Below are 25,992 nucleotides of genomic sequence, written 5' to 3'. Positions count from 1 at the left end.
TGTGTGAACTGTTGTAAAATCCAACATAATTTGGTAGCATTTTGTTGTTTGAATTCAAAAAATTAACCTTCAAAATCATTTTTCTCATGTACACTAGAATAATTAGGATCATTCAGTTATTATTCAAATTTGATCATTAAAGTCATAAGGAACAATGACAAATTTCTATAGATATATCTACATAGTGTCTATTTTATGATACAGACTTGTTCACCAGATAAAAATAATTTTATATATTTATGTTCTATTTATAGAGAATTTAGAAACTTCAAAGAGGGTGTTTCACCTATAGGCTTTTTGTATTTAAAAACTAATTGTATTTTATGTTTCCAGAACCAGAACATGGTAGAATCAAATGTGACATATCAGTACCACTCATATTTTAATAAGTCTATCATCAGCTCTTAAAAAGGATTTATCAGCAAGACCAAATTATTTGGAGCAGCATCTAAAATATTTATTTCAAGTAATACTAGCAAAGAAAATGTTTTTAAATTTTATATATCAAACTCAAAGCTATGCAAGCACAACTTTTCATTGTGTTTGTTTCTTGTGGGTTCATTACAATATTTTTCTAATAACTTCTGCAAAGCAAGGAATTCAAAAAACTGGAACTCATCCAACATGAACAATATATTGGAATCACTTTCAAAAATAACTTTCAAGAAAGAGCCATTGAAACTATTTTTAGTTAAATCAGCAATATAAATCCCTGCTAAGCCTCCATATTTCCTCAGACTGGCTTTCCATAACAGCTATTTTTCAACTATTCAAAAAAATCTCTGAGGTAAATCATGAAAGTATGACTTACTATTTTATTTTTTAAACATTTAAATCTAATGTACTGCAATGAGGTCCCACTTAAAATTTAAACATTTAAATTGTACTCTAATGTCTGGCTTTCACCTTACAAAGATTCCAATCTTCATTTTTCTCATTGGCATAAGCTACATTGTCTGTTTCATTGCATCATCTTTCATCTTTCATATTATTTCTTTTGGTGCTCTTAGATGGGTTATGCTAAAGGATGACAGTTGTTTCAAATAAACATTACCGGTTGCCCGCGAATTCCTTGAGGTCCAGTGCTACCCTGTGGTCCTGGAGATCCAGGAGGTCCTGGCAACCCCGGAGGACCAGATGTACCTGCAGAGCCCTGTGAGACAGCAGAGTTGATGCAGTGAGTGAAGAACTAGGTAGCAGTCTGGGGTGAACTTCACCAGGAATACATTAAGTTACTCACCGTAGGGCCTTTGGCACCAGGTGTACCATCAGTTCCCATTGCACCCTGCAAAACACATCAAAAGTTTGAGAAATATTAAGCTATAGCTAGACATCTCTGGGGTGCTCCTAGTATGTCCAGCCATCTTCCAAGAGGAGACAGAAAATTTGCAAAACAAAACAAAATCAACCACCATTATATCATACAAATTCCTTTTCCCATAAAACAGGAAATACTTGCAGAGATGACATGGGAAATGTGTTGGTATTTTTATGAGTTTTAAGCACTCATCCAGAATTCAGAGACTACATTAAATGGGTGGCATTTGTTCTGATGTTATAAAAGTGTCTGGTTTGCTGGCCTAGTTCTTAGCACGCTGTGTACTTACAGGAAGCCCTTGAGATCCAGCTGGACCTGGTGGCCCAGTTTCCCCTCTCTGCCCCTGAGGGCCTTCAGGGCCTCGTGCCCCAGTGGGACCTGCTTCTCCCTAAAAGAGCACAAAGGGAAACATTAATTTAAGTAAAACATAAGAGTGTGTGTTAGGAAGCTAACTGCTTATTTGGAGTTTTAGACTTTAAACATAAACATTTAAAGAAGCCAGGTGAACAAAGAGCTTATCAGGAGTATGCACTTAAACCAGCTCCACGAGTGGAGTCACTCTCCCACTCTCTGTAATGGGATGATGCTGGGAACTGTTCACAAGAACATTCTTCATATTTCAGTCTCCAGGGATAGAAGTCCTCCATTCCCACCAGGGTTAGTTTAATTTACCCCACCTCTGAACCTCCAGGAAATCTGGATTTTTTTAACCACAGCTATCAAAGTTCTTTCCTATTCATTACATATGTAACATTTAACATAAAACTAGATTCATAATGAAAAACTAGGAATTGCTCTACAGTAGGTGCTACCAAGTTACACAAAGAATGACAGTACATAGCATTATCCCAGCAAAGTTTGCTTTTAACACGTCCCTTAAATAAGTGTTCAGGTCCCTGAAGCCTGAGTCTATGTAAATAAGTAGCACATTCACATTCTTTAAACAACACAAATGAGATGAGGGAGGAAAATTGATCACATCTACCATGCTTACAGAAGTTGTTTTTGTTCAATGTAAACCTGGACATTCCAAGTCTATCAATGAACCACACAATAAAAGCTTGATGTGGTCATCCAGGAATAAAGTAGATTATTGCCTCATATCTTTAAAATAGCCCAATGTCACCCAAAATGTGCTGTGGAACTTGGAATAGTTTTTCAAATGTGTGATATTCTCTGTAAAAACATCCATATAAAATTTCCTCTCATCAATGCAGGACAATAAATTGTTTATTTGCTATAGAAGCAATATAGCAAATCATGTTTCAGAGAAGAAGATATGATTTGTTTTAAAAATGGAATTCCTTTGAATTTCAAGAAAGCATTTATTAAATAAAGTGGAAAACATCTGGCCTACAAATCTCTATTGAACTTGATGACCTCAAGCAATACAGAAGCAAAATCCCAAGCATTTTATTTTTTAACAAAACTTTTATAGCAATTAAAGGATATTCAAAAAATAAAATAGTATTAGCAGTAAAGTGATCAAAAAATCTAATAACTACTTTGATTTTTAACTCAAATGAAAATGCAGGATGCTTAGTTTAGTTTTAATTCAGATAAACAAAAAATTCCAGCACTCACATACTTTTCCCAAGCAATAATCAGGACATGCTTACACTCAATATTCATACTTTGTTTATCTGAAATTCAATCAGCTCTTTTATTTTATATGGAATATTGCATAGCTACATTGATCTAATCTAGAAGGACCTAGAAATTTAATAGGAAGCCTTTGAAGTCTAAGGAGCCAACAAGGAGTACTACAAAAACCCTGGAGGAGGGAAAACTGTCTAGCATGAATGAGTGTGAACCTTTGGTTGCAAACAGTCTAACCAGATGCCTTCGCAAGGAAGAATCATGCTCCTGCTGAAAACTCACAGTTCCAGGCCTTGTGTCCTTTCTTTATTTTCCTGGCCAGAGCTTAGCCTAGGGGCAGGAGTTCTCAGATGAAGAAGAAAGGGATTATACATGCTTTGATAGGGTGGCATTAGGGATATTGGGCCAGAGTCAGTGGCAGTTAAGATCTGAACTTCAGGGACAACGTCAGATTCCGAGGGGAACCCAATAACACCCCATTCCCTTGAGTTCACATTGAGGTCTCAGGGACAGCAAGGGCTGGCCTGTGAAATGACTGAAGGCACAGATCTTAAAGATGACATAGGGCAAAGTCTCCAGAAATTTCACTTGAGGAGTCTCAGCTTCAAAGCACATTTGACATATCAGATCTGCTGCAGAGTTTTATTTGCTTGCTTCTTTGTTTCTAAGTTCAAATCCCAATTTAAGTAGCACAACCAGCAAGAAGCATGAGCTTTTATAAAGAGTGTCCTCTGTGTCAGGCTTAATGCTAAAGATTTACACAGATTCACACATAATTCTCAACGAAACTCTTTGAGAAAGCAAGGTATAAATTGGTGCAGTCATTTCATACAGCTCCATTTTGCAAAGTAAATTCCTCTTCAGTATGAAGGAAATTATTGCCAAAGAGAAACTGGGCCTGAGTGGTAATCAAAAGTGTTGTATTGCTTAAAACTTAAAATTTGAATTTTAAGCTCCGAATTTATTCAATGAATTAGCTAATATAATGTTAATGTCTTCCTACTGTAAACCTTGTATTTATACCAAAGCACTAAGAAAAAGGATGAACTGTGACTCACTAACAAATGTAACTTATCCCAGAAAATACTTTAATCCATTCCCAAGTGGAGAGCCAAATATTTTCCCTGCCCATTCCTTTAAGGGCTGTGTATTGTAAGAAGGAAGGGAACAGTGGGAGGGCCAGCATTGTTTGAAAGAACAACCTTTTGACAACCTCTAACTTACTTTAACTTCCTTTTGTTTAGAACATTCTGCTTTTTCTTATCACCAGGCATTCTGTCCAGGAGTAGAGTTCCAATCCAGTTTAAAGACCTTATTTCTTGTAGCTACTTCAATTCTCTGCTCTTAGAGTTTTAACACTACAGATTCTTTGATACGATAATTATACGACGATGCTATTATCCTTTAATTACATATGATGTAATTTTATTTTCTTTATTTTTGTAATAATTGACAATTAGCATATTAAAGATTCTTTCCTTAGTTAAGAGTAAATTCCAGTGGTGGGTGTTTGACTTACGGGTTAAGATGCTACAAGTGATGCCCTCATCCCCTATCAGAATGCCTGGGTTCAAGTCCCTACTTCAATCCCAATTGCAGCTTTCTGTGAATGTATACCCTTGGAGGCATCAGGTAATGGTTCAAGTAATTGGGTCCCTGTGACACAAATGGAAGGCCCAGAATTGAGCTCCTGGCACCTGATTCAGCCTGACCCAAACGTGGATATTGGGTTGTTGCAGCATTTGTGGATTGAATCAAAGGATGGGAGATTCATTCTCTCTCTCTCTCTCACTTCATTCTCTCACTCTCGCTCTCGCTCTTGCTCTCTATCTCTCTCATATATATATATATATATATATATATATATTTGAGAGTAATTCTCATAGTCTTCAATGAACAAGATGCTATTCTTCCCTTTGGGACACATATTATCACATAGAGTTAAATATATTAGTATTTTACCTTCATTCCCGGATTTCCTGGAAAACCAGAGGAGCCAGGTATCCCAAGAGGACCCTATCAAAAGAAATCAGAGAAATAAAGACATGCATTTAATTAGTATCTAAGTAGGTCTTTTTTTATTCTTTGATAATATGTGTGTTTTCACACAGGATATAGGAATAATCCTCTTTGTACTTTATAATCCTAAAGATAATGATATAATTTTATTGCAACATTGATCTCAAGTAGTATTAAGAGACATATCCAGTGATATTCAACATAATGGGGATTTTCCAACTGTACCATATAGGATTGTTAGTCACAAGTTCAAATTGTTTGAAATAATTGCCTATACCTTATACCTTTTTCCATAACAGGTTTAGGTTTAGGTACTCTTCCTCTATGCTCTCATGTCTCAAGTTGTATTATATATTATATATTATTATAGTTAGCAATAGCATTATACAGCAATATTAATTAATGTATACAATTTTCAAGGACAAGACTGTGTGTTTATCAGCTTTTTTTTTTTTTTAATTCCAGGTTCCTGGAATACAATGGGTAGTCTCTAAATATTTATGAATGTACAAATAGAAGAATAAATTAATTAATGATTTAATATGAAAGTAATACAACATTCATCCAAAAATCAAAACATAATAAATGCTGGCAAGAATGTGGAGAAAAAAGTACCCTGATACACTGCTTTTGGGAATTTAAACTAGTACAACCATGATGGAAGACAGTATGGAGGTTCCTCAGAAATCTGAAAATAGATCTATCATATGATCCAGGCATCCTACTCCTGTAAATTTACCAAAATAAAATAAAATCAGCATATGAAGGAGTTATTTGTATGCCATGTTTACTGCAGCTGCGTTCACAATGGCTAACATATGAATTCAACCCAGATGTCCATCAGCTAATGATTGGATAAAGAAAATGTGGTACATATACATTATGGAATACTACTTAGCAATAAAAAAGAATGGAATCCTGTCTTTTGCCATAAAATGAATGCTACTGGAAACCATTGTGAAATGTGAAATAAGCGAGTCCAAAAAAGACAAATATCACACGTTTTCTCTTACATGCGGTAGTTAACATAGAATACAAATAATTTATAAGAATGAAACAGACATCTTGTGATTTATCATTTTTAGACATTGTTTATATTCTGTGGAACTGTGGTCTTTCTACTCTTCACTTGCTGAACATTATGGTTAGTGGTGCATTAAGCCTGTGATTATAAAGTAAAATGAATTTACATTTTTGCAAAAATTAAAAAAATGTAAAAAAAAGGAAGGAAGGAGAAAGATTGAGGGAGGCGGGTATGGTTATATTCTTAGAATGGTATCTACAAAATATATGAAATCTGTTCTCTTTATATTAATAAAAATTTAAACAAACATAACTCACCATTGGTCCAGGTTTTCCTGGCATACCGTGTGCACCTCGCTGTCCCTAATTAGAAGAAAAAATGAATAAGATTACATATTCCACAATATTTTCCTCTTAATTCAATTGCTTTATAAATAATTCCATGTGAGAAATTGAAAAATAGATAATAAGGATAAATAACAACCTCAATCAGTGGATTAACAGTGATAAAAATACACATTTACACAAGCTGATAAGGTGGCAATAAACACATCTTCAAATCAATTAGAAAATAAAAATCAAGATTAAGAAAATGAAATGGGCCAAAATGATTCTTAACACCTTGATCTATTACAATGAAAATTTAAACACCTCAACTTTCTTGATAGCCAGACTAACTCAAAGGAGTATTTCCTCCACGTGCAAACAAGCAAACCAACAACCAACACATACACACACAAATTCAGTCATGATTTCTGTGGGTTTCACCCAGATCTCCTTTTATGACTGAAGTATTTAATCAGCTGGACGTGTTCCTTGTTGATGGTTCACAGCTGAGACTCCCCCAGGCGCTCCCTCAGCCAGAGGGAGTTAACTCTTCGGAGGTTGTGCCTCTTCCTTGGTCATGGCAGAAGGACAAAGGAATGGCCCCCATTCAAGACAAGTCTGAAGAGCTCCATAGTTCCTTTCAGCTTTATTGAGGTCTCTGTTGTATTGCAATACAATTAAATTTCTCTGATAGTCATTCACTGATAAGTGTAGCTTCTAAGGGCACTCTCTGTTTTGAGGCTGTGCCCCAGGAAACCTGATTTGAGACCCTAAGATGGTTGATTGGTGCCAGAAGTGGTGCAAGAAAATGGACTGTGAAATGGAAACTTTAGGCTGGATTGTCTATTGGCCAGCTGTTGGTAGAGGGAGTAGGTGGTTCAGTGATAAATATTTTCTCCAGTGATGAACTGGATAGGGCACAAGGATAAGAGAATAGGATAGGATGCAATATCACAGGCATATGAGAAGTTTAGGGGAAACAGAAACAATAAGTTGATGAGATTTAGTAGTCCATCAATTGGAGAAAGACTTGGAAAGCCTGATGGTTATTAATCACTGATGGAAGGCTTCTTGACAGCATTTCAAACAATTCTCATCTTCTGGAACCAAAGTAAAGGAAACATTGAATATCATGCCCAGTTCCTAATTATAAGCACATAAGGGCTCTTGAGCAAGTTGAATACTCAAACCTGGAGATTCTGTTATGCCCCAGTCAGGTCCTGGATTAAAAGGAATTGGTCCCAGAGATTTTGCATTGGAATGTATGGCTTAACACACTTAAGAACTTGGAAATCTCAAACCCCTTGAGGCCCCTAGGCCTGTATAAGTGGCCCATAATCCCCATTTACACTTCACACTTCTCTCTTGTTTGAAGAAGATGCAGAAGCTTCTACTTTACCAGACAACATAAGCTCCCCTTCTGGCTACCAGACCAATAACTAGCATCAAGTCAAAAAATAACTGGGCTGAGGAAGTACTACACGTGATAAAAGAGGAAAGAGACTGCACACCAAAAGATCTCTAAAACCTAAACATCTTACAGAGGCAGGATCCAAGAGAGAATGCATAAACCTGGATCAAGAGTCAGGATAATAAAGTTGGGAAACTTTAATGATGTGGAAGTACTCCCCGTGATAGACAATTTCACATCCTAGCAGGGACCCTGGGACATGGTGCTGAGATGGGAAACTTGCAAAAGGCAATGGCCCACGTAAAGGGAAGTAGAACGGCCAGAACTGTGTTGGCACATGATAGAAGGAAGCACAGAGAAGGGAATGTATCAGACTTGATACACTGTGTAGGTTGGATAAACCTGTAGCTTTTCATACTATACAATACTCTCTTTATTCTCAGAATATATTCTGCCCATCAACAGCATACAAAATGGCCTGGTAAGAGTATCTCACTGCTTTCAAACCAGAGCTTCGACTTTGGTGTCATTGAGAAGCTCTGAAGTGGCTGTCCTTTGTGGTCTAGGGCTAACAGTACAGCATGTTACAAACCCAGGAATCCTAAGAGTAATGTGAATTTAGGATCTCAAAAAAAAAAAAAAAAATAGAGGCCAGATGGTACTCCTTAATTGTCATAAGTAGGCTGGGTGCAATTTAATGAATTGCAGGTTTCAAATATTAGCCAGCTATGGTCTAATCTTCAGAGAGCTGTGAAGAAAATTAGAAGATTATGCCCAGCTACCCAGGTTCAAGATGCACGCACAGACTATAAGGACAGTTCTCAGTCTGTATAATTAAAACAAAGGCAGAGAGATGATTGGAAAGCTCACTTCTCTAAAAGGGAATACTCAGAACCTACCATCTAGGATTGTGAAAAATGTGAAATAAAGATGCTTGAAAGAATGCTTGCTATGTAATAATTGCTTGATAAATGTTACCTATTATAATTGTATTATCACTTTAAAGTTCATGTTTTCCTATGGCCTGTATTTCATGTTACTATATTTTTCACTATCTTCTTTCTTATCATAACAAAAAAGTAACAACTGAACCACGGTTATGTTAGATGTTAACAGCAAGAGTCCTGGTGAAGAAAGACAGGAATTCTCTATTCTATCTTTCCACATTTCTATAAAAATAACTTTATTCCAAAATAAAAATTTAAACAATAACAGAACTGTTAATCTTATTGGAAAGGTACATTCTGTAACACAAAATATAGAGTTGAAAACACTTCTCAACAGTAAAAATAAAAGCAAGAATACTTACAGGAGCACCCTGTGGCCCAAGCCTCCCCCTCTCTCCTGGCATTCCCCTTGGACCCTGTAGAGGAGACAGTTAATGCAACCCTTGGATCATCAAATTCGAACTGGAAAATAGTTTGACTACACCGCTCAATTCAGTTGAGACTCAATATATTCAGTCAACAAACAACAATGCTTCCAAGAATAATCTTAGGTTAGAAAAATTCTCTAGCTGTAAAGATACTTAATCTTCTTGTGTAAATAGCTTTCATTTAACTTAGCCTCAAGGAATTAAATGTACACTAATACTGATCCTGAGAACAGTGAAAAAAATAAGTTAAGAAAAGCAATGAGCCGGCACCGCGGCTCACTAGGCTAATCCTCTGCCTTGCGGCGCCGGCACACCAGGTTCTAGTCCCAGTCGGGGCGCCGGATTCTGTCCTGGTTGCCCCTCTTCCAGACCAGCTCTCTGCTGTGGCCAGGGAGTGCAGTGGAGGATGGCCAAGTGCTTGGGCCCTGCACCCCATGGGAGACCAGGAGAAGTACCTGGCTCCTGCCATTGGTTCAGTGCGGTGCGCCAGCCGCAGTGCGCAGCCACAGTGGCCATTGGAGGGTGAAGCAACGGCAAAAGGAAGACCTTTCTCTCTGTCTCTCTCTCTCACTGTCCACTCTGCCTGTCAAAAAATAAATAAATAAATAAATAAATAAATAAAAATAAAAGCAATGAAATGCAGGAAGGGCCCCTTTCCATTCAAAATGAGCAATTTTCTTCTTCTACTTGTTAATCAGCAGGTTATCAAGATTATTTCATGTTCTTCAGATATCTTTTTTGTTTTTTTTCATTTAAAAATTCTCTTAATGACATCTCTAAAACAAAAAAAAAATAGCAAAGAAATCAATACATACCAGAGGACCCATGGCACCCATTGGACCAGTCGGGCCAGCTTCACCCTAATACAAAAATAAGATTACATGACAGTATGAGAATCCTACAATTGACATTCACATCACTTGTTCCATGTGTGTATAATTTTGAAGAGGACAACAGAAAAGCTTAGCTTCAATTAATGATCTCAAAATTCAGTTTTACCACCTTTTCTCAAAATGCAATGGAACAATGGGATGAAAACTGAGTTTCTGTAGAAGTGGCTGTACACAAGGGGAGGCATTGGTACAGCAGTTAAGATGTCACATGGGATGACTCCCATATTGGAATGACTGAGTTTTGAGTTCTGCCTCTACTTCCAATTCCAGTTTCCTGATAATGTAACCCTGGAAGGCAGGAGACCGTTCAAATACTTGGGTCCCTGCCACCCATGTGGGAGACCCAGATTGAGTTCTGGGCTCCTGGTTGCAGCCTGGCCCAGACTCACAAATCAATGGATAGTAGGTATCTTTCTCTTTTGTCTTACTTTCTCTCTCTCTCTCTCTCTCTCTCTCTCTCTCTGTGTGTGTGTGTCTACCTTTAAAATAAATGAAAACAAATAAATAGGAGTAAGTCTAAATAACACTGGGGATTTAAATAAGATGATGAAACTGCCTTACATAACCATAGTCTCAAAAAAGTCTGTATCTGAATTAAAATTATGTCTAATATTTCTGAAACAAAACTAAAGTTTGCTTTAATTTCTACCCCCTGTAATTTTTCATAACTTAAAATAAGAAACTTGAAACAAAATGTTTTTCCAAGTCTATCTCATGATGCTTCCCGCGAAAAATTTCTTTATCCTTCCTTGATTTTTTTTCCTACAAAAATAAATACATTTTGGGAAGAAACAATGACTGGGATTCCTTGGAATTAAAAGATATTAAATTACAGGGGCATTTTTATTTAACTAATCATTTATTTATATTACTCTTTTCTCTAGAATTATTTAGGATGGAAGTAAAAATCTGTTGGTGCTGAAAGCAGACCTGAAATGACACGGTGAGGTTACACCAAGGTACTATACAGTGAATTACCTTGGACCCAGGTGCTCCAACTTCCCCTTTAGGGCCTTCAAGACCTTTGTGTCCCTGTAAAGAAAATGTAAATCAGTATTGATATCCTGTTTGTCCAGTTCTCAAAATCATGAAGAAAGAAGAAAAAATAAGCTCACAAACTATTCTCAAGTTTAATGTTGTTCAAAATATTCCCAAATTCTCAACTTTTTGGAAAATCTATTTAAAGAAAATTAGTGGTTTCACCTCTAAATAACATTTTTACTTTGCAATATTATCACCCTTCAAACTTTTTTGACTTCATGGACATGTAATCTATAGCTACAAATAAAAACTCATAGAGAGGGACCAGCGCTGTGGCACAGCCAGTTAATGCCCTGGCCTGAGGTGCCAGCATCCCATATGGATGCAGGTTCAAGACCCTGCTGCTCCACTTCCAATCCAGCTCTCTGCTATGGCCTGGGAAGGCAGTGGAGGATGGCCCAAGTTCTCAGGCCCCTGTGCCAGCGTGGGAGATCCCGAGGAAGCTCCTGGCTCTTGGCTTCAGATCGGCGTGGCTCCAGCCATTGCGGCCAATTTGGGAGTGCACCATTGGATGGGAGAACTCTCTCTCTCTGCCTATCCTTTCTCTGTAACTCTGACTTTCAAATAAAATAATAAATCTTAAAAAAAAACTCATAGAGAAAATACACAGTGGCAGAGTTTATGTTATAAAATATGAGTTATATCTGTTGTTGACATTCACAAAATAGCTGGACCTCTGTATCCACAGGGTTCAAGCCATAAGTCAAAGAACCACCAAAAAAAAATTGAAAATAATGTTCCGTTGTTGCTCATGTGTACTATGGAATTAGGCCTACAATTGTTATGTCTGTACTGAATATGACAGGCTTAGCTTCCTGGCATTATTCCCTAAAAATATACTATAACAACTATTTACATAGAAGTTACATTTCACTCAACACTATGAATGATTTAGAGATGATTTAAAATATATGGGAGGATGTTCAATAATTAGATGCAAACACTATATTAGGGACTTGAGTATCCATGTATATTTGTGTCTCCCACAAATACCAAGGGAAAAATGCAGTTAGTAACTAGTACAACAGCAAGAACTCTGTTGCTCAAAACAGAGGCTAGTCGGTATATACTGATTAAATATCAGCACTGCTTTCAGACAGACATACACACAGATAGATGGATTCTATATATGCATACAATATAGATATAGCTACATATTAATTACACTGAGTTATTAAATAATCATGTTATTGCTTCCCCAGTGCAAGTTGACTAGGTCCCTCCTGCAACCTAATGAACTCCGTGCTTGTATCATGTTGCTTGCTCTACCATGTAGTAGTTGCCTGTTTTCCTAACTGTGCCTCTTATCAGCCTGAAGCTGCAGGTCTGAGACTTTGCTCTTTCAGCAGTGTACCCTCTTTTATGGCACAGCACCCGGCACACAGCGAAAAATCCACATATATTGTTTCATAGAAATAAATGAAATTCCAGAGAAGTGTGAAAAAGTATCGTGATTTCGGTGGTCACAGGTGAATACTGCAACCACAACAAGTTAAGGATGTCTAACAAATGGGATTGCAAAAATTCTGAAGCTGATGTGCCCCAGATCCTACTCCATAAGCCACAGCATCTAAGATGACGATGGACTGAACTTACTCGGTGACCCTTCAAGCCTGGAAGTCCAGGCGCCCCAGGAAAGCCTCGAGCTCCCTAGGGGGAAAAACAGACAAGGCATTTTAGAGTCATTAATAAGAACAGGAATTGCTTAATATAGAGCTTTTCCAGTTTTATCAAGTACACAGTTTTTCATCATTCAACTAAAGAAAAAAAGCAGGATACCTGTCAAAATGTATCTGTGATCAAAATTAGCACAGCAAAACGCTATTAGAAATGGAAACATGACTTAACAAAGACATAGATTAATACCAGGTTTTTGATTTGATGACATTTTCAAAATTAAATATGATAAATTGTGTCACAATTAGTAATAAGGGAAAAAAAGAGCATAAGCATAAATCAACACGCTCAGTTGTGGTAGAAGAATGAATGCCTTTGTAGCAAGCCAACGTTCTTTTTATTTCCTTTAAACTTCTGAATACTGACCACAGAACATGACAGAAAGGATGGTATTATCAGGGAAGTCTTAACAAAATGTTCATGAATAGCTTGGTAGATTATTTAGGAAACTAAATGGAGAAATAAAATATTCAATAGAATAGAAAGGTCAGAAAATGCAAGAATGGTTTGGTTTCCTGACTCAGAATTGGGATAATTCTACGCATTTTTCCATCAAAGAACATTAACTAGAAATGCGACAGAAAATCAAATTCAATGGTATGACTATTTTGAAATGGTGTTTGAAACACTTCCCTTATATTCTCCTAAAACATACAAATATCCAATGACAATTACTTTCTTATTCTCATTGCCTGTGTTTGGTTTTGCAATGCATTGTCATTCCAACTGCCACTTGGTGACTGAGCTCTTTGATATTGTAAACTGATACTATCGATGATTATCAAGTATTAATCATTTATTAATCACCATAATCCTGGCATTTAGCTTAGCCCAGGTAGCAAGCATTCAATGAATGACAATTAGAAAAACAAGTGAATGAAAAAAATGCTTTAATATTTCTAACTCAAATAACATTTTATCCAAACTTTTCTCATGGAACTTCTCTTATCCTAGTACAATCTTACATAAGATGGCAAAATCTTTCTTCTCTACACATCATAAACTTCATTCACTATTTACTAAAAGAACAGAAAACTCAATAAATGAAAATCCTATGATAATATCAAAGCAATAATTCCTCTGTGAACTTTTGCCTAGAAAGTATTTCTTCAGTGTTTTGGGAGACTTTCACAGTTAGAGTACATGAATTAATGTCCTCTGAACAAATGAATTCCCACCAATTCTTCTGTTGACACAACCCTGCTTAGGAATTCTTTTACATTAAGAATCCCCCTGAAATCCTCCCTTTTTCTGAGCTTTGCCTCTCTTCCCTCCTCCCTGCTCAGGCAACTCAGTGCATATCCAGTTCAGCCTATAGGGGAATTACCGAGCTATGTTATTCCAAATAATTAGTTAACTTCAGATTTTATGATCTGTGAGGCAAATTCCCATGCCATTACATATCCCTAACATAACAAGAGAATGAACCAAATGTACTAACACTCATAAAAACAGTTTCATTGTGCTGACCCAGGACTGTCATCACAGTGCAATCGCACATTGCTGTCCTAGCTCACAGAGCGCATCTGTGCGGAGCTGGCAGGGCACCTTTCCCCCCATGGAGGACGCATGCTGGGAGCATGATGTGCGGCGGGACACTGGAGGCCCAAGCCTGGGTTTGTTGAAAAGGACATCTGTGCTAATGACTAAACCTCATGTCTTTGTCTGATTTACTTCTCCGGCTCATAGGGGAGGAAAGAAAAGAGAACAGAGAGATGGGAGAAGGCTTTATACTAAAACTAAATAATCTTTGGAGCCCTGTTAATTTCCTTAAAAGATCAGCATTCATTTGTTAAAAAAAAAATCCTAGCAGTGAACCCCATCAATTTTCAGGAGGTAAATAGAACAATGCAGTGCTGTTGTTTAGAATGGTAGAAACATCAGAAACGTATAGGAAACACTTCAGGAGGCTGGATCCACGTAGGGGCTGTTAGGCAAGAGAAACCTTAGGAGCAGGAATGTTTAAGGAGGATTTTTGCTTGCTTATCATTTTCTGGTTTTCTGTATTGCTTGTACAGCACACCCTAGGGGAAAGCCTAGTGAAGCAATGCCAGTGACAACAGAAAGGTGGATTCAGAGAATGTTCAGGTGGCCCAGGTCCTAAACTCTGCTGGAGTCAGTTTCCAGAGACCTGTCCTTTTAGTGAGCCAAGAGAGAAGAAAATTGTTTTAGGAAGGCAGGCAATTCGTGTTAGGAGGATTGGCAAAACTGTGTCATCAGAGTTTAGGGCCTGGAACATTAATCACGAATTTCAGTCAACATTAAGGTTTAGGGAGCAAATAGGCACCCTAGCCACAATGCGTTTTCCTAGCTCATACAAAAACAAGTCTACAATCTCTCTTTCAAGCTATTATTTCAGATATGATGGACAAATAGAAAATTAAAGTACTAAAAAGTAAAAGATAAACAAGATTGAGCTGTGAATTGTCTATGGATTAGGCTGATGACTTTTCTTTTGAAAAAAATAAGTTCTGGGGCCAGTGCTGTGATGCAGAAGGTTAAGCCGCAGCTTGCAGAGCCAGCATCCCATATGGGCACTGGTTTGAGTCTCAGCTGCGCCATTTTTGATCCAGCTTCCCACTAATATGCCTAGGAAAGGGGAGGAGAATGGCCCAACTACTTAGGCCCCTGCACCCATGGGGGAGACCGATAGAAAGCTCTTGGCTCCTGGCTTTGGCTTGTCCCAACCTTGGCTGTTGCAGTTATTTGGGGAATGAACAAGCATACAGAAGACACCTCTCTCTCTGTCCCTCTCTCTCCCTCTCTCTCTCTCTCTCGAGCATGTGCAATCTCTCCTCTTCTCTCTTTCTGTAACTCTGCCTTTCCAATAAATAAATAAAAACTTTTAAAAAAAAGTTCTTAGTTTTTGAAAATTCAACACTAAGTTTGAGAGTATCCAAATTAGATTATAATGTAATACTCTGGCTTTAAGGGGGTTACTCATATGGTGCCAATGCAAAGAAAGTAATTGGAATTAATTATAACTCTGGCAAAATGTCCTATGTCATTTTACATTTTGATAGAGTGGAACATTGCTCTGTTGCCTGCATTTATTTAGTGTTTAATAAATATGCAAACAATGAATTGCAAGTTAATTTCAATGTTTTTATTTCTGGAAGTTTGTCTTTATGTCTTGGTAAGTATAAACATACCGGAGATCCTGCAAATCCCACTTCACCAGTATTTCCATTTCTGCCAGGTTCACCCTTTATGGGGGAAAAAGGAAAGGGGTGAATTGAAGAGAGTTTAAAATGCTATTCTCTGAAATTTATATGACAAACACATTGCAAATGTCTTTAGAAAGCTTATGTGGAATAGCCTAAACAAAACAAAACTCCATTTCTGAAAGCAACGCAATCTGTAAGATGGTCTGCAGAGCTTTCATTAGTTTACACAGAAGAAGAAACAGATATAAACTATCCTGGTCTTATCTACTACACCATTTTATGAAAACCAACACTTACAAACAGGAACACACACACATAAATACACATACATTCTAGGAGATCCTGTAGGACAACCTGGCATTGAGTTAAAACATTGTGTCTTAAAATACTACTTGGCAGTTCTTTTCTTGTGAATAAAGAAAAAAAAAAACTACCCAAGAACTACCAGAGCCATTTTTTCTTGTGACAAGTTCAATACAATCTGCCTAATCATATTATGACTCACAAAGAAAAAACTTGTATATATTTGGCCTATCCTTAGTTTTATCATAAATTTTGGTATCACTAAGAAAATACTATGGAAAAGCAAATGTGTTATTACCGCTGTTCTCTGATGAGTCATTCTTAATGTTAAAACCTACAGCTGAGTCTTAACTTTAAAAATTCAACTGATGGGGCTGGCGCCATAGCGCAGTGGGTTAATGCCCTGGCCTGAAAATGCCGGCATCCCATATGGGCACTGGTTAGGGACCCGGGTGCTCCACTTCCCATCCAGCTCTCTGCTATGGCCTGGGAAAGCAGTGGAAAATGGCCCAAGTCCTTGGGCCCCTGCACCTATGTGGGAGACCCAGTAGAAGCTCCTGGCTCCTGATTTCAGATCTGCACAGCTCAGGCCGTTTCGGCCAGTTGGGGAGTGAACCATCAGATAAAGGACCTCTCTCTCTCTCTCTCTCTCTCTCTCTCTTTACCTCTCCTCTCTCTGTGTATCTCTGACTTTCAAATAAATAAATAAATCTTTAAAAAAATTCAACTGAAGCGGCCGGCGCCGTGGCTCAACAGGCTAATCCTCCGCCTTGCGGCGCCGGCACACCGGGTTCTAGTCCCGGTCGGGGCGCCGGATTCTGTCCCGGTTGCCCCTCTTCCAGGCCAGCTCTCTGCTATGGCCAGGGAGTGCAGTGGAGGATGGCCCAGGTGCTTGGGCCCTGCACCCCATGGGAGACCAGGAAAAGCACCTGGATCCTGGCTCCTGCCATCGGATCAGCGCGGTGCGCCGGCTGCAGCGGCGGCCATTGGAGGGTGAACCAACGGCAAAAGGAAGACCTTTCTCTCTCTGTCTCTCTCTCACACTGTCCACTCTGCCTGTCAAAAAAAAAAAAAAAAAAAAAAAAAATTCAACTGAAGAAAAATACTTTTCAGCATTGGGGAGCCATATTGGCATGGTACAGCTAACACAATCTTAAAATCCCATTTAGTTAAGACCTCATAATGATGTTCTGCCATCAGAGTAATGTGTTTTTTCTGTCAGTTCATTTCAGTGGTTCCATCAGCAGAGATTGTACCTATTCTGACAACAGTTCTATTATCTCATGGAGAAAATCTTAAAATCCAGCTGATACATGGGAGAGACATTACCTAATATTGTAATATTATTAAAGTTAAGAGCCCTTTTAGATTTTTATGAAATTCCATTCTGAGTTCTCCAGTTTAGATTAAATTTAGTGGAGGCTAAGAGGGTGGGAAAATGAAGTGGAAACTAATACAGAACATTCATCTGGACACTGTGGGTCCTTATTAAACCTCTAACTTCCAAGTCAAATTAGCAAGGTTGCTTACGTCTTCACCAGGTTTCCCAGGAGGGCCCTCTGGTCCACGTGCACCAATTGGACCCTAATGACAAAGCAAATTAAAGGAAAAAAGAATATTACCTCTACCAGCAATGTTAAAGTCCAAAATTATCGAGACAAATGAACATTTTCATAGAAATGTTTGGTTAATGTTTAGATTATTTATTGTATCTCTCAGTCATGTGTTCAATAGGGAAAAATATTTAAATGCACAAATGTACATAGCTCAAGACAATCTACTGATGATAATCTAAGCCTGTAAATTGAAATATTCTGCTACAAAGAACATATAGCTTAAGTACAGTCCACAGGACAGAACTCCCAAACTGGATTGTCATTTCTTGCTACATTAGGGAGGGCCTTGGAAAATATATCATTCATGACCTTATTATAATGGTGGACCCATTTGTAACTGGGTCTACATGCTTACTTGACATTTACCATTGGTCCAGGTTCACCAGGCTCACCAGGGGGCCCTGCAGGTCCTACGCCACCCTAAAATTGAGAACAATTTGAATATACAAACCAAAGGAAATCATAATACTAAATATTCTATTCTCTACAATATATAGACTAGTTATTTAGCCAAATGACTCTGGAGCTTTCCAGCTATGTGACTTTGGGCAACTTATTTAATCTGTCTTGAGTTTTACTTCCTAATCTGAAAAATGAGATTAATAATGGTATTTATTTCATTAGGATGTTATGACAGTCCATATAATTAATGAATATTAAGGATGTAGAATAGTATTGGCATACAGTGAGAGCTCAAGTAATGGTAGCCATTATTATCTCATCATAATCATCTTCATCACCATCACCAGCTACCTTTTCTATTAACCAATAACTTGAAATAAAACTCCACACAATGTGATGAGGACAATGTGGTAAGCTTGAGGAATCTAAAGATTTTCATTTTGAAAAGTTATTTCCAATGGTCTATTAAATCTCTGCAATAAATAAAATAGCTCTATATGATAATTTTATATATTATTTTGGTATTTGACAGACATGGAAAGAAAGTTCATAGCATTAAGTTCTTTGTAAAGATATCAAGGAGTTATCATCTTGACTGATACTTCTAACAACACCAGATGGCGATGGCCTTCTTTGGGCTGATTTAATAGCCTCACATGGCTTATAATCAATTTTGATAGTCTTCATCATGAAATGAGATAATAATATGTTATTTCAGAAGCAAAGGCACATAATCATGGTGTTGGAAATCAACCACAGAAAGAAATCAAATGATAAAAATTTAACCCATGGATAAAACGATTGTAAATACTTCTATGTGAAAAAAATATTTAATAGAGCTATTCAAATTGAGTATTTCAATACACAATTTAAAGGACAACCCAGTCATGTAACGTAGACATCACTTGCATTCTTTTTTCTCTACAGTGTGCAATTAAATTATGTTTTAAAAACTTACTTGTTGCCCTTGTAAACCTTGAGGCCCCCTTGGACCAACAGGACCCTTAAAAACAAATGAGAATAAAAGTTGCATAGTATCCATAACAATTAGGTCATGCTTCAAACATGTTTAATTTTAGAATCTGGAAAAATGAAGATTTGACAGTGAGGGATAATTAGATGATGATATTCTCCATCTGCAATCATCTGGAAAGCATTTCACTTCAAGAATAGGAAGGCCTGGGCAACATTTGGGATGATCTTATGCATACAGTCTGTGTCATAAAGAGAAATAAACAATACATTCCTGGACACACCCAGAGTCTTTAGGAACACTTGCATGTTTAAAGGGTGATTTTTTAAATTAGGACATCTGAATAAAGAAAAATCTTGGCAGTCATAAACTACTTATCAAACTCCCTATTTAATGCTTCAGTTTGGGGATTGGCTTTGTGGTGCAGTGGGTTAGAACACTGCCTGCAGCGCTCATCATCCCATGTGGGTACTGGTTCAAGTCCCTGCTGCTCCACTTCTGATCCAGCTCCCTGCTGGTGCACCTAGGAAAGCAGCAGAAGATGGCCCAGATCCAGATCCTTGGGCTCCTGCATCCATGTGGGAGACAGGAGGAGGCTCCTGGCTCCTGGCTTCTGCCTGGCCCACCCCAGCAGATTCGGCCATTGAAGAGGGAACCAGCACATGGAAGATTTCTCTCTCAGTCTCCCTCTCTTCCTATAACTCTGCCTTTCAAATAAAATAAATAAATCTTTTAAAAATTTCTAAGCTTTAAAGAGGGTAACTCTTACTACTTAAAGGATCAAGTTGAATTAAAAGTCTAACTACATTATTTTAAATGTCAACCTAAAGTTTTCTAGGGTACTGCATTTTTTGGGTTATTTATTTCTTTTACAACATAAATTGAAAGTGTCTGCACAGGATTTCCTCATTTAAACATGAAATAATTTGCTGAGACAGAACAAAGAAAGGGAAACTGTAATTTGACTATCTGATAATACATGCCATATAATTTTTAAATATCACACTTTAAGATAATTAAAATCAGATTCATTCTTATGGCAAAACACTTAACATTTTACTTTAAATTTATTAGAGATTTCAGTTAGTAAGAAAATACAATCTCCTTCAAAAAATAAACACATATGTAATTTAACATTTTATAGGCTCAAAACTCATAACTCTCAGAATAATATTCCAAAGTAATCAATGAACTACATACTACCAGTGAATTAAAAACTATTCAGGGGCTGGCATTTGACTTGGCAATTAAGTACTGTCTGTGATACCCACATCCCAGGGTAGAGCACCTGGCTTTGAGTGCCAGCACCACTTCCAAACCCAGCTTCCTGCTGAAGCGCACCCCTGGAGACAAGCAACAGTTGAAGGATCAAGTTGTTTGCTTCCTGCCACTCATGTTGGAGACCCAGATTGAGTTCCAGCTCCTGACGTGGGCCTGGCCCAGTCTGGGCTACTGCAGATTTTTGGATATTTGGGGAGTGAATCAGCAGATGGGAAATTTCTGTTTGTCTCCCTCTAACTCCCTTACAACCCTGCTTTTCAAATAGATAAATTTTTTAAAAATTAAAAAATTTAACTATACAATTTTTATGGTACTCATAATGCTGGCAATAGGATGGGGATAAAAAGTTTCACATATGAGCTCTGATAACATGAAATGCCATTAATATGGAATACTTCTGAATTAAGTTAGAAGCAAAAAAAAAAAAAAAAAAAAGTATGGGAGAATTTGAAAAGGGTTAATTTGTTCAATGATTCATTTTGCTCCAAATACCCAGGTTAAAGCACTTGCCCAGAATATCATTCTGGCTAGTAAAGATATTCAGAACATGGAGTTGATGAGAAAGCCCAGTCAGGAAACTACAGAATTATTGGCATAAGGCAACCAGGGACTATTAAGATAAGTAAGGAACAATAAAAATGGACATAGTAAACTATTTCCAATTTCAAAAGTTTGCAAAATCACTGTTTTTAATCAGCACCATAAAACTGTTTTTTTTTTTTAATTACAAAGGTACAGCTTTTATTTTGGCAATAGTTCCATGTCCTAAGATTGTTTATTTCCTTCAAATATTAATGAAATATACAAAAAATACCTTGCATAGTGATAGACAGAACACCACTCGGGGTTCAACTGTACACAGCAGGTTTGAGAAATGGGAGAAAGGCGGTGTTTAAGAAGACTCATGTTATTTCCTGATTGGCTAACTCAAGCCTCTATTTTTTCATATGTTCTGTGCTTAGCAGTAAAATATGTGCTTACCACAGAGCCAGGCATCAGTCCTACTTGACTCCCAAGTCCAGATTTTTCATCCAACCCAGCCATCTGAGCTGAAAATGGCTAGAAAGGCAAGGTGAAGACATTATTTCCATAGTAAAAGACATACTTCAGCATACTTTTACAATTGAGAAAGGTATATTCTCTGGAATTCTTATTTTAACCACTAAACTATAAAGCATGGAAAAAGATTCAAGTTGGTTTTACTGTACGTGTTTTTGATGGACCACTGTTCCCCAGAGGCTTTTATAAGTACATTGCTTCAGCACAGCTGCTGCAGTGGGACAGATGTCCCACATTTTGTAAAAGGATGGATCATTGTAATAAATATTTAGCCAGTCTAATTGATTTCATGTTTAAATATCTTCATCTGATTTCCCCCCACAATTAGAACATGCCAAACATTTGAGGAAAGCCTGAATGATGCCTTTAAAACAGTCGTGCTAGAGATTCCAGATTCTATTTCTGACTATTTAGATGGTACTCTTTATTCTTTGCTCCGGCAAGTCAATGTTAACTTGGATTTATGTAAGCTGATAAAAATTTCATAAGCCTTTTCATGAATCTCTGAATGTGTCAGAATTGCAAACTATTTCACCTACTCTCTTTTTCACTTAAGAGACCTAAGTAATCAAATTGACCAGAATGATTCATATTCATTCCGGTGCTAATGCTAATTTCGAGATTTTAGTGGGAAATAAGAGTGTATTGTTTAAAAAACAGTCTGGTAATTTCTTCTGCAATCAGCTGAGAAACAGAAGTATGAATTCTTGTAAAACAAAACTCACATTGAGGCTCCATCTGTCTGCTATGCTATGCCATCTAGTCGCAAAACCCCTATGTCTGCCAGGAAGAATTCAAAGTTGCAAATGTAGAAAAACATTTCGTCGTATTTTACTTCAGGCAGAAAATAAAAATCTAAGGAATAATTAGATGGATTTTATTAGTGCTAACTCAGTGGCCCTTTCCTAGATATCATAGAGATCTATAAGAATCATAGATATCATCATGGATGAGTCATCCTCTCTTGGTGTGCAGCACAGGCTTTGTCAGTAGTGAGAGCCCAGAGAAGAGCAAAGAATAAGGAATACATCTCTTTTCTCAGTTCACAAAGGGAAGGGTCACTGGTCCTTCAGAATCGTCAGAAATTACATGAAGTCCAGAATTAATATTGAAACCTACAAATAACTTGAAGCAGCACTTTAAAAATGCTATAATTTACTGTGGAGTAATTAGTTTTATTGTTGTTTATGGCAGCAATGTGTTAATTTAAGTGTTCTTATAGTCAAGAGTATCTGAAGTGACACAGTTTTAAATCATAGCAATAAGACAATAATGTACATCTGGTATATGGCATTGGACAATGTACACAACTCACCCTGCTCATGCCATCGGGTCCTGGGTGGGACGGGTGTCCGGGAGGCCCCGGAGCACCAGGCTGACCAGGAACACCAGGTTCTCCATCAATTCCTTGAGGCCCACGAGGACCCTGGGAAAACATGCCATAGATATTAGAACCCACTTCTAAATATGTACTTAGCAAAAAGCTAAAAGCACAGATTTCTTGATGGACATGGAGTGTCCATTCGTCTAAAGATAAGTGGCAATTTTATCACCTACTGTAACCTACTCAATTTCAGCACCGATGAAAATAACTACATCTTGGGATAAAGTCTCGGTGAGAAATTTTACTTGATATGTTAAATCTCTAGGAGTCAACTGTCTTGAAATAATCATACAATGACTTTCAGTTCACCAGGTTCTAAAATGAGCCTCCTAAGTTGAGCCTGGTTGTTCAAAATTATCTTTTGAACAACACAATTAAATTCATATCTCTGGATTATAACTCAACTAGTTATGTGCCTACTTCACCACCATCTCTGCCAAAAAACAAAAATGTGAAAATGTGAGGGCCCCTTAATTGTAATTTGTTGGTGATTTTCAACTATAAATGTTTAATGTTTTGTTTAGCTCCTGGTGCACAGAAGGCACTCAATATATAAATATGCCATTTTCACATTTCAGTCCTCTTGAGTACTGTAACTACAGCACTGTTTATTTTCCTTCCCACCACCAGAGGAAGACTAAACCAAGGAGAAATCTGAGGCAAAGGCACTGTTACCCAGCCAAGTCTAGTTCTCAGAGACATGAGCAATGACTTCCAGCAGCCAAGTCCCACCCTTCTCGTAACGCCCATTTGAAGACTGCTTGGGGAACTGCCACGTCCTCAGTTCTGGAAATGCTCAGTGCCTACCCTCATCGTCCCCAGCAGTCTTTGTTAAATATTTTCTGGCTTGTTAACCAAGAAGAGCCAGAAAGTTATTCTCATCTTTTAAAAATCAAACCTCCTATAACTCCTAAATCACTGACAGTTCACTTTACTCTTTTCATTAAACATAATAGAGGGTGATTTAAATTGCTGTCTAGGAGTGCTGGATCATATGAATGTAGATATTAATGGATCGTCTGACTTATTCATAGAACCTTGTATGGAAAATCCTCATAGTATTTTTGCAATCTTCAAATGTTAATTGATAATCAAGTATTATTATATACAAAAAGTGAGTTAAAAGATAATCTCTGCTCCCACTGAGGTTTCCAAAGATAAAACACACTATACTCAATGTCAGTGAAAGCAAAGAGAAGTTTCGGTATGTTAAACCTCAACACAGGCTGTGTCCCTCTCTAGCCTTCTGTGATGAACGATCATATTTCAAATCTGATCAAGAGAAAAATCTACTTTCTCAGACTTCACAATCCAGTCTGTGTTTTGATGGAATTCTTTTTTTTTTTTTTTTTTCTTCAGGAGCCAGGTGTTTCTCCTGGTCTCCCATGTGGGTGCAGGGCCCAAGTACTTGGGCCATCCTCCACTGCACTCCCAGGCCATAGCAGAGAGCTGGCCTGGAAGAGGGGCAACCGGGACATAATCCGGCGCCCCGACCGGGACTAGAACCCGGAGTGCCGGCGCCACAAGGCGGAGGATTAGCCTAGTGAGCCACGGCACCAGCCGATGGAATTCTTTTTAAATAACCTACATTATATAATCTTATATAATTGAAATTAAAGTTAATATAAATATATGACAACTATCCAAATTTCAATAAGTATAAACAAAATTGCCCATCAGAAAAAAAAATTAGAGTATACAAAAATATTTATTGGAAAATATTTAAAACAAATCACAATTTTAGAATCCATTTAAATGTTTTTATATTTCCAACTAAAATGAATCATATAATGTTTATTTTTAGATAAATATTATCATCATCACCTCCCATCCCCCAGAATATTCATTAATCTCAGACAGCAATCTACAATAAAAAAATGCTTGTAGATTGCCACTAGGTGGCGACGTGTAGACGTCCACAAGTAGAAAAGACTGACAGAATAGTCTAGAATTTTACTTACTGCTGGTTAATAGCCTCTCTCTCTATCTTCCCTTTTATGCCTCCCCCCATTCTCACATGTACATGATAAAATATTAGAACTGATAATTGGTTTATTTTCATGTTTTATAAATAAGGAAACTGATTCCTATAGAGGGTAGGTGTCTTGTAGAACTGGGGCTCAGCACACTGTCCATCTCCTGACAGGCTGTTGCTTGTCACGGTGAAGTTACTTGGACAGTGCACTTAAAACTGAGGACATGTGACGTGAGATCCCCATAATGATCACTGGCTGGTACTGAGAGTTTCATGAGAGTTTGTATCAGTAGCTCTCAATCTAGAGCAATTTTGCCCAGATTTGATGATATCAAAAGACAATATTAGTTTTCACAGATGAATGGGTGTTGGGGACCATCGCATCTAGTGAGTAGAAAACAGGAATGTTGCAGAATGTCCTACAATGGATAGGGAATTATCAAACCCGAAATACCAATAGTTCTGAGGTTGAGGAACTCTGCTGTACACTTTGTGAGCCTTTTATACTCTGTGATGGTAAACAGAAGAAAGGGGTATTTATGGTTGCAGTGCCACCCTATATTGTGATAATCTTAACTTTACTCCAGCTAAGCAGTTCTTAGAAGGCTTGGAATAGAGGCAAAACATTCTATGTATAGAGATTCTATCGCATCATACTGGTAGCTTGAAATCAGATTCTGGGACTATTTACACCAGGAAAATCGGCAGAAGCTATAAATCAAAAAGGACAAAAATTTTAAGAGAGTCAGTTGTTAAATACTTGCCATCATGCCCATGCTTAATGAGATTAAAAAGAGCAACAGATTTCCTACTTTGGTATCTTCTACAATAGTCTTTGTTAATTGCTCATGAATAATTATTTCCCCACTCTTTCCTTACACACATACACAAACACTCATACTCCACTCACATTATCACAGGCCTAACCAAGACAGGAAATGGATGACATCACAAGCTAAGTCAAGTCAGGAAGAGAAGAGAAGAGAAGTAAGAGTCACAGAGGAGATTTATTGGATCCTAACCAGGAATTCTGGAAGTCTGAAATTATTTCCTTGGTAACTTCCTCCCCACCCCCTGGAAATATGACCCAGTTTCTTACAATGTACAAGTACCTGATATAAAGTCTTTTCTGCATGAGCACCCATTCTC

At 37.6% G+C, this 25,992-nt stretch overlaps 1 protein-coding gene across 4 annotated transcripts in view; it reads right to left on the bottom strand.

The window, feature by feature from the left end:
- COL5A2 (collagen type V alpha 2 chain) overlaps window positions 1-25,992 on the bottom strand; it is a 147,381-nt gene that overhangs the window by 38,353 nt on the left and 83,036 nt on the right. For all 4 annotated transcript variants that reach the window (XM_070070485.1, XM_002712334.5, XM_070070486.1 and 1 more), the window contains 15 exons: window positions 22,800-22,910; window positions 21,407-21,484; window positions 19,130-19,174; window positions 18,136-18,189; window positions 17,684-17,737; window positions 15,836-15,889; window positions 12,603-12,656; window positions 10,944-10,997; window positions 9,888-9,932; window positions 9,007-9,060; window positions 6,278-6,322; window positions 4,880-4,933; window positions 1,608-1,706; window positions 1,241-1,285; window positions 1,055-1,153 (listed from right to left, as the gene is read on the bottom strand). In XM_070070485.1, the coding sequence (XP_069926586.1) occupies window positions 1,055-1,153; window positions 1,241-1,285; window positions 1,608-1,706; window positions 4,880-4,933; window positions 6,278-6,322; window positions 9,007-9,060; window positions 9,888-9,932; window positions 10,944-10,997; window positions 12,603-12,656; window positions 15,836-15,889; window positions 17,684-17,737; window positions 18,136-18,189; window positions 19,130-19,174; window positions 21,407-21,484; window positions 22,800-22,910 (945 nt within the window). The remainder of the gene's footprint in view (window positions 1-1,054; window positions 1,154-1,240; window positions 1,286-1,607; window positions 1,707-4,879; window positions 4,934-6,277; window positions 6,323-9,006; window positions 9,061-9,887; window positions 9,933-10,943; window positions 10,998-12,602; window positions 12,657-15,835; window positions 15,890-17,683; window positions 17,738-18,135; window positions 18,190-19,129; window positions 19,175-21,406; window positions 21,485-22,799; window positions 22,911-25,992) is intronic.

This window comes from Oryctolagus cuniculus, chromosome 3 (genome assembly GCF_964237555.1).
Source record: "Oryctolagus cuniculus chromosome 3, mOryCun1.1, whole genome shotgun sequence".
Taxonomy (NCBI): Eukaryota; Metazoa; Chordata; class Mammalia; order Lagomorpha; family Leporidae; genus Oryctolagus; species Oryctolagus cuniculus.
This window is presented reverse-complemented; position numbering and strand designations above follow the sequence as displayed.